Source organism: Poecilia mexicana, unplaced genomic scaffold (assembly GCF_051168715.1).
Source record: "Poecilia mexicana isolate PSO_F unplaced genomic scaffold, ASM5116871v1 scaffold_19, whole genome shotgun sequence".
In the NCBI taxonomy this organism is placed as follows: domain Eukaryota; kingdom Metazoa; phylum Chordata; class Actinopteri; order Cyprinodontiformes; family Poeciliidae; genus Poecilia; species Poecilia mexicana.
The window spans coordinates 16,024,979-16,033,727 of record NW_028263388.1 but is presented as its reverse complement, the minus strand read 5'-3'; the positions used below and the strand labels follow the sequence as shown (position 1 = coordinate 16,033,727).

Genomic DNA, 8,749 nt, shown 5'->3' with positions numbered 1-8,749 from the left:
CTTTAGGTTAAATAAAAGCAACAAAAGTAAATCAAAAAAGTGTGAATATATAAAAATATACTATGGTTGAAGCCACTATAACCCATAGTGTACACACTACATACTATAGTCTATACTTTCATAGAAAGTGAATACATATTTCTTCTTATAGTGTTTTATGGTAGTTGGTACACCACCTATGAAGGTGGACAGAAAAAAAAATCTTCATCTTTTATTTCAACTATATTAATTTGAAAAATATTTTCAGTTGTGTAGTTAATTTTTACTTTATTAAGTGCTTCTTTGAGGTGTTCTCTTTCTGGATGGTAAGCAATGACTCCATGAAAATATGCTGTAAAGATTTAGTTTAGTTTGTTTAAGGAGGACTAATAATATCTGAAGAGATGCTTTTTTTCATCAGACTTTAGGTCTTCGAGCTATTTTCCATCTGCAGTCCCTAAAACACAGAGCAACAGTGTACATAAAACTACGTAATTTATACCATTTAAAGACAGTGCTATAATATGTGTTATAATAATATTGAATTTTGAACAAATTACCAAGGATTATTTTGGATTCACCCTAACTCTATGTTGCTTATTGATTCATTCTTATATTTTGTTTTTATACAATACAATGCTTTTTTTTTTTTTTTTTTTTTTTTTACATTGACTGTAGTTTTTTTTTTACTGCCTTTTTAAATTAACGTTAGCCTGTAGAATTTCATCTACATTCTTTGGCTCTAATAGGACTCTATAGAGCCTCACGTGGGATTTCATTCATGCATGTGGCCTTTAGTCATTTTCGAGATCGTTACATAATGCCTAACTTTGTGACTACCAGTTCTCGTTAGATAAATAATATTAAGTGGCATAGATACTTAACATAATAGATATTATGTATAATATTATGGAATAAATGTTAATTCTGGTAGTTAGGTATGGAGTATATCAGCGAAATCATCAGCTAAGATGCACAATGGAGGCGTGCGTCTCCACTGACGTAAGCACGTACAAAGAACCCCAGCTTTAGCACGTTGGGCAGTCAAATAATCCGCATCGGAACAGCACACGCATTATATTTTTCAGCTGGGCGAGTGAACATCAACAAAGAGGGTTTCCGAACTGCTTTCTGTTTACACAAGGTACATTTTCAATCCTTTTTTTCTTCTTTGTTTTATTTTGATAGACTGAGTTTAAAATATTGATCGAGACCAGCAGGAAAAAAAACAGAACAACTGATGATCACCACAAGTATCTGAACAACTGGTATCGTTAGTCTCGGGAGGGAGGAGACGCGGCTATTCATACGGTTGACGTTAATTTTTGAACGCATTTTGTTATTTTTTGACATTGAATGCAGGCAGTTAGGTTTTCTGTGAGGCTCTTTCAGGTCTTCCTGACATGCAACCGCTCTGGAAATTTACTAAGAGATACTCCGTGTTGCATAATGTCTGGATGCTAAGGATTGAACAGTTCTCCGTGGAAACCGGTTGAAAATGATCATGCAGTTCTTTATTTAGCTTGGCACCGTGAGGTTAGTGGGTGCGGTGGAGGCAGCTCCTCGGGAACCTATCAGCTGTTAGGGACTGAGGGATGAGCCCAGGCTCAGGCCAACTCCCCGGTAGAAGGTGTATGTTTGCTTTATTGAAGTTTCAGCTCATTGATTTACAAACTCTGCTATCTTCATTTAAAGGTGGATTTCAACACTTAAAAGAGGTAGCACAGGTAACATAGCTGATGAAATATTTGAGGTCGTGTACAGGTGCCAACAGGTTGGTGGCTGGGATGCCTTAGATACTGCAGCTTTCCTCAACTTTCAGAATATCAACTACTTTTCTCCCCTTTCTTTGAGGAATTTAACTCTGCAATACTCATAAGTTAAAGATTTATTTATTATTTCAGGTGTTTATTTATTATTATTTATATGTATGGCTTATAACTAATGTAAACCCAAAATTTGGTTCTTGGATAATTAGAATATTACATAATATGTGTTTTTCTTTTTTTTTGGCTAATTCAGTGCTGACTGTTCAGAATGAGCCTGCATTTAAATGTCCAAACCTCCTAAAAGTTACACTATCAAATCAAGTCGTTTTTCTTCTTTCAAACCAGAGTTGAAAACTTTTCATTTCTGTGCAAATGGAAAAATCTGGAGCTGCAGTGTTGCTGCTTTTGTTAACCGGTAGCCAGTCCCTTCCTTTGTGTTGGACATGAAAGAGAAGCTTGGTTCAGCAGACCTGCAAATCCTCTGTGATCTATGGAAACCCATGTAGCAATAGACTTCTTTTTAACCACTTCTGTTTGGTTCATTTTCTCCAAGTCATTATGTTGTCTGTGTGTACAAATATTGACATACATTAATGAATTCGTTTAAAAGTAACAACCATCCCTACTGTAAAATAAAATATGTCCAGGATAATCTTCCAGCCCAGGAGTTTTTTGATTATCATGTTTTTAGTTAATACTATCTTATCCCTTTCCCACAGGTACTTTTGGTATTTTCCTCTCAAATCAGCTTTGATTAACCTGTCTCTCCTCCAGCTTCTCGTATCTGCTGGAAACTAAACTTGACACTGCAGAGTTCGCAGGGCTGAACAAATTATTTAGGTCCTATGTTTAATTAAGCGTAAAGCAGAGACAAGATTTCAGATTGTGCTGCTGAGAGGCGTTGCTAGCATGGGAAGCATGCAAAGCCCTTCTTTTCATTCTAATCCTGTAAGAAATTTCGAAGCAGTTGTCGCTAAAGAAAAAAAACAAACAGGATAATGAGTTAAAGTTGCATCAAGTCTGTGCTAGTCTTAAGACGAGCGACAGAATATCTGGAAAATATTCACAATTGTCAATTTTGTTAATATGGCATTGGGTGCAAATGAATAAGTACACATGTACAGTGTTATGTTTGGAAATGGCATAACAGTAATGTTTGTTAGAGCTTCCCTCAAAATAAATTCACACAGTTTCATGTCTCACTAATTGATGAACTTGCAGATATATTACAGCAGTTCTAAAACAGACTACTTTCTGTGACATTTGCATTTTGCACAATTTAAATGTCATATTTTACATTTTGCTACAAAAACTTAAAATGTGTTTCCACTAAATAAGTATCTTCACAATCACTTTAGATATCAAACCTCTTCTTTTTCTTCTTCTAATTCCCATTTCTGTGCCCAACCACACAAAACAGCAAGCATGAAGGGAATGATTTTTCAACTCGGGAGCCTGAGCCGTGCTGGGCTGATTCTCCGCAGGAGCATCCATACACGTCTACGCCCCGCCCCCGTGACCAAGCTCACCTCGGAGGAAATCTACTCCCGCGAGGAGAAGCACGGGGCACACAACTACCATCCGCTCCCTGTGGCCCTGGAGCGAGGCGAGGGTGAGTTCATGACCAAAACTTGCAAATCTTCTATGAACAATGCTGATCCACATCGAAGAAGAAATAATTTAATAATTTAAAACATTTTTTATGCACTAAAGGCATCTATGTGTGGGACGTGGAAGGCAACCGGTATTATGACTTCCTCAGTGCATACAGTGCAGTAAATCAGGGTCACTGCCACCCTAAGATCGTCTCTGCGCTCACCAAGCAGGCGTCTACGCTCGCCTTGACTTCCAGAGCGTTCTACAATGACGTGCTCGGAGCCTATGAAGAGTACATCACCAACATGTTTGGATATGACAAAGTCTTACCCATGAATACAGGCAAGTCCTGAAGTTCACCTTGGGATGGGTCTTTCAAATTTCTTTGACATAAAATCTAAAGGAGCTCCTGCCGTTACTTACTTACTTTTTATTTTGTATGAAATTAGGGGTTGAAGGCGGTGAGACGGCCTGTAAGCTTGCCAGGAAGTGGGCCTACAGCGTGAAGGGGGTTCCAAACAATAAGGCCAAGATCATTTTCGCAGGCAAGTCGCCATCCTGTGTTGGAATATTTCCAGAATGCCACAGTTTATTTTGCCTGGAGTTTGGTGAGATTGTTGCTGAAGCTGTATTTCGCTCTCTTTCTTTCTTCAGAGGGAAACTTCTGGGGTCGCACCTTGGCTGCCATCTCCAGCTCCACTGACCCCAGCAGCTACGAGGGTTTTGGGCCGTACATGCCCGGGTTCGAGCTTGTCCCGTTCAATGACATTCCTGCACTAGAGGTACAGGTTCTATGGGTTTTTCTTTAATTTTTTTCTTATTTTATTTTATTTTTTTCACTGAACAGCTTAGCTTGTGCAAATACAGTTCCCATCAGCTTAGTTTAGGGTTAACTTGTTTTGCAGAATGTTGAGAAACATTGACTCTGAGTTGAGACATTGTCTTTCCACGGATTAATGTGTGTAAAAAATCTGAACTTGCTTTTTGCCCCTCCCTTTCTCTAGAAAGCTCTTCAGGATCAAAATGTCGCCGCCTTCATGGTGGAACCCATCCAAGGAGAAGCAGGCGTGGTTGTGCCCGATCAAGGCTACCTGACTAAAGTCAGAGAACTTTGCACAAAATACAATGTAAGTCCATATGAAGGCACTAGAACTAAAGAGTATAATGACTAGGTTGATGTTAGTATCAAGGCTATCTTAAAAACCTCCACCTTTATGCCAAAGAACTAAAAATGTTCATGTTTTTATATGGTATAGTGTCTACCACAGCTGTCTGCTGTTACAGATGGCAAGGTGCAACTGCAACTAGCAAGATTTAAACAGAATCTACAGTATTATTTTTATGTTATTTCCCAGGTCTGGATAATTATGGAAATCGAGAAGAGAGCATGGAAGAACATCAGCATTTTCTAATCTTATTAAATGCCCCGTTTTTTAAAAACAATTTGTATCCATCCTTTCAAAATCAGTCCATTTGTTCATCCATCCATTTGTCAGAGATAATGTTGAGTGCTTGCAGCTTTTATGCAAAGTAAGTTTTTAAAGTATTTTTACATGCCTGTAAGGTGTTTGACGGTTAAATGTTTGTAGATAGACCCCTTTGGGCCGTACATGCCCGGGTTCGAGCTTGTCCCGTTCAATGACATTCCTGCACTAGAGGTACAGGTTCAGGTGTGTGTAGAGTACACACACCTGCACAACCACCTACTTTTGATTTGACATCGGCATATTTTTTTCCAAAACATTTTTGGACGGTTTGGCAAACCTTCATTTTAGTTAAAAATAAACTTCATTTCTCCTGCTAGGAAAAGTGATCTTCCTTAATATTCTCTGTTTAATTTTAAGCTGCCAACAGATATAAATCGTCCTTCAAGGAGAAAACAAATCAAAGGTTTTTTTTAAGCTTTATGAATCTTGCTTTAATGTAAAAGGAAATCTTCCTTTTAAAAATTCTCAACACCAAACTATAAAAATTTTTTTTTAAAAAACCCTGAAATTTTGTGGAAACTGAGCGTGAAGAATGAAAGGCACGAAAGTAAATTAAATATCAGAGTTTGATAAGATTCTCAGTTAAAAGGCATCCAGCAAGTACTTCTAAGAAGAGACTGTTTCCGTGACCACAGCATGTTCTTTTCCCTAGAAAGCTAACATTGTGTGTGGGAAGTGCTGCAGATGGATATTTTGTAGCTGTGTCAGCAAGCACAGAGATTAACTTTCTTAGCGACGTGTAATCGTAGTTCCTGGCCCCAGGAGCGGACTAATTTACTGAGAGATTTATTCGAACTTCTAAGACCCAAATTGCAATCAAATCTGAATTGGAGCCGTTTCAAGGATGTTGCCAACAAGTATTTGCTCAAAGAAAGTTATTGGCTGTGTCTCGAGTCCCGGAATGACTTTTATCCTTTTGTCCATTTCCAAACTGTTGCCAACAACAACAACAGCTGCTAGCCTCACAGGGAATCCTTGGCTGTGGTTTAGTGTGAAATGTGAAACGGCCTCAGGTGATCTTACTGCTGCATCAAAAACTGATCAGAACCGTGCTGACCGTGACAACATCACTGAGTGTAGATGTTTCTGTAGTCACTAAAAAAAAAAAAAACACCCTTGTGGTTTTTGCAGGTGCTGTGGATCGCTGATGAGGTCCAGACGGGCCTGGCACGGACTGGCCGGCGCCTGGCCGTCGACCACGAAGGTGTTCGCCCGGATTTGGTGATTCTGGGCAAAGCTCTCTCCGGAGGAGTTTATCCAGTGAGCGTTATCTGTAATTTCATCAAGATAACACTTGATAAGATAATCAAGATAACACTTGATTACACCCATGTCGGCTTTAACTTCAGCTGTTTTCGATTCCCTTAGGTGTCTGCAGTACTTAGTGACAATGATGTAATGCTGACCATTAAGCCTGGGGAGCACGGATCCACATACGGAGGGAACCCTGTGGCTTGTCGTGTCGCTATTGCAGCTTTGGAGGTGAACATTTTGCAGCAGTTTTAACTTTAACGTTGTTTTTGCCTTTTTAAGTATTTCTCTATATTAAAAGTGTTTTATCTGAGCATCTGTATTAAACCAAAGTGGGGTTTTTTTTTATCTCCAGGTGATGGAGGAAGAGAAGCTTGCGGAAAACGCTCAAAGGATGGGAGAACTTTTGCGGACTGAGTTGAGGAAACTACCCAAAGACATTGTGACAACAGTCAGAGGGAAAGGCCTCCTCAACGCAATTGTGATCAAAGAGACTAAAGGTGAGGTAGAAAACAATTTCTGAGAGAACTGAGACCAAGCTTTGCATGAGTCAAAATGTTGGCAAATACCGTGCTTGCTAAAAAAAATAAATAAAAAACCTTAACTAATGGAGAACTGTCCGTTTAGCCCTGTCACATCAAGAGTTTTAAATGGACCATTGCAACACCTGACGTTCTATATATTGAACTTTACAAGTCAGTAAGTCGCTTTGTCTTCCGCACTTACAGACTACGATGCCTGGAAGGTCTGCTTGCGCCTTCGGGACAACGGACTCCTGGCCAAGCCCACCCACGGGGACATCATCCGACTGGCCCCGCCTCTGGTCATCCGAGAGCATGAGCTCCAGGAATGCATCGACATCATTCAGAGGACCATCATGTCCTTCTAAAGAGATAAGAAAACGCAGCCCATACCTTCTGAGGCGAGGCAAGGAAGGCCACACGTAATGTTTTAGTCGCTTTCATTTAGATTCAGTTTTTACTTTCGAGGCTGTTTTCATGCTCTTCGAAAGAATCGTTTGTAAGAATTGTATGAAGATGCACAGACACCTTTGTAAGAGTAACTGCTGCAGAAGAGATAGAGAATAGAGTTTGGTTTCCTAAGGAGAGGTTGCAGGAAGATCTTAAACTTTTGATGTGCTTTAGTTTACCGTGTGTGATTTTAACTAGAAATAATTGTTTAAACCTTCAGTTTAAAAAAAAAAAATAGAAACAGTGTTACTACTGAAGCCTATGGTCTGGTCAAGAAGGGAAAAGACCTCCTATAGGACAGTGAAGGAAATGCACCTTTTTTTTTTTTAATGTAAATCATCTTAAGCTCCTACCACACAGGTTGAGTAAGGTCTAACCGTCAGTCTTCCACCATCCTTTACATTTAGTCTGATATGTTAACGTTAAGCCGTGTTTGCGTCTACAGCTCCAACTCTAGTAGAACTTACCCAATAACAGGTCATCATTTAAGTGTTTACACTGCTGAATTTCTTTCAGCTTGACTGCTTTCTGCTGACACGTTCTGAAAACAATCTTGTTACAAAAGAGGTCAAAAGTCTACATATCTTGCGATTTAGGTTTTTCTCTCTTTTTTTATATATATATATATATTTATGTAATTGTGCATTTGCACTGTAATTACCACTTTTGAAAACTAAAGTTGCAATAATTCATAATCCAACTGACCAAATTTCATACGTTCTCTCTATAACCGTTTTTGCTGCCGCAAAAAAGAAAATATGTGAGAAACGTCACTTCCGACGCTGCTTTAGGATAAATGAAAGAATGTTTGGATGTCAGTGGCGCTGGTGGAGGCTGGCGGAGGCTGGCTTAGTTTTAACTATTTGCTGTCTGTGCAGGATGTATGTGAAGATGGTCTTTTTGAAGACACCTGACATTAAATTAAAACCCTTTTTTTTTCCAAATAAATTGTTTCAACAAAGTCTCTTGCTACTCTTTTTTTTTTTTTTTGAGCGACGAGCCAAAGTTGTTCAGTTTGAAGTTAAATTAAATTAAAACTCACCCAAAGGGACTTTTTAGAAATAATTTTTATTTTTTTTATTTACTTGTTTGCTTTTTGTACAGAAGTCTTTTAAGCAACCTTATTTTATTTTATTTTATTTTTTGCTTCAAACGTATGTAGTTACAGAAGGATTAAACAAAACAAATGACTTATTGATACACCAGTTCCTATCAAATGTGCTCTCAAAGCAAATTTAAACACATTATCAAAGCAACACAATCATGTAGACATGAATTAAAACATTTTCCTGTTGTAACAGTGCACTAAATTAAGTCTATTATATAAGTTTAGTTAAATAAGGGAAACTACAGGAATCTTCAGTGTGGCAACAGAATAAGGAGGTGCATCTCAATAATTGAAAAATATCACTAAAATAAGTAAATCTGTTTAAAAGTGGATCTGCTTTATGATATAGATTTACGACTACTATCTATAAGAATTCTTTGTTAATTTCTCATAGGAAAAATGCTAAATTGTCAAGCAGACAGTAATTGATGACGACCTGTAAGTCTCAAAAGTTAATAGACCCTTTTCACAGTGACGTCAGACAATGGCCGCCATAACTCAAACCTGGGTATCTTTACTTCCGGTGTGATTTTGCCTTGGGAACCAAGCTGAAAAATTCCCGCATTCTCATAATCTTAAGGATATAAT

The 8,749-nt window shown here is 38.4% G+C and overlaps 1 protein-coding gene across 1 annotated transcript; it reads left to right on the top strand.

Moving 5' to 3' along the window:
- The first annotated feature begins 1,003 nt into the window (after positions 1-1,003).
- On the top strand, positions 1,004-8,014 carry oat (ornithine aminotransferase). Its single transcript, XM_088016478.1, has 10 exons — positions 1,004-1,123; positions 3,169-3,360; positions 3,462-3,686; positions 3,794-3,889; positions 3,999-4,126; positions 4,349-4,471; positions 5,963-6,091; positions 6,200-6,313; positions 6,438-6,582; positions 6,811-8,014. The coding sequence occupies exons 2-10, from the start codon at positions 3,174-3,176 to the stop codon at positions 6,969-6,971; spliced, it is 1,308 nt and encodes a 435-aa protein (XP_087872604.1). The 5' UTR covers positions 1,004-1,123; positions 3,169-3,173; the 3' UTR covers positions 6,972-8,014.
- The last annotated feature ends 735 nt before the right edge of the window (positions 8,015-8,749 follow it).

Bases quoted from the DNA above. Each gene is read 5' to 3' on its own strand.
- oat (XM_088016478.1), top strand. From the start codon at position 3,174: ATGAAGGGAATGATTTTTCAACTCGGGAGCCTGAGCCGTGCTGGGCTG. The intron at 3,890-3,998 runs GCAAGTCGCCAT...TTCTTTCTTCAG, and splicing joins GGCCAAGATCATTTTCGCAG to AGGGAAACTTCTGGGGTCGC. The intron at 4,127-4,348 runs GTACAGGTTCTA...CCCTTTCTCTAG, and splicing joins ATGACATTCCTGCACTAGAG to AAAGCTCTTCAGGATCAAAA.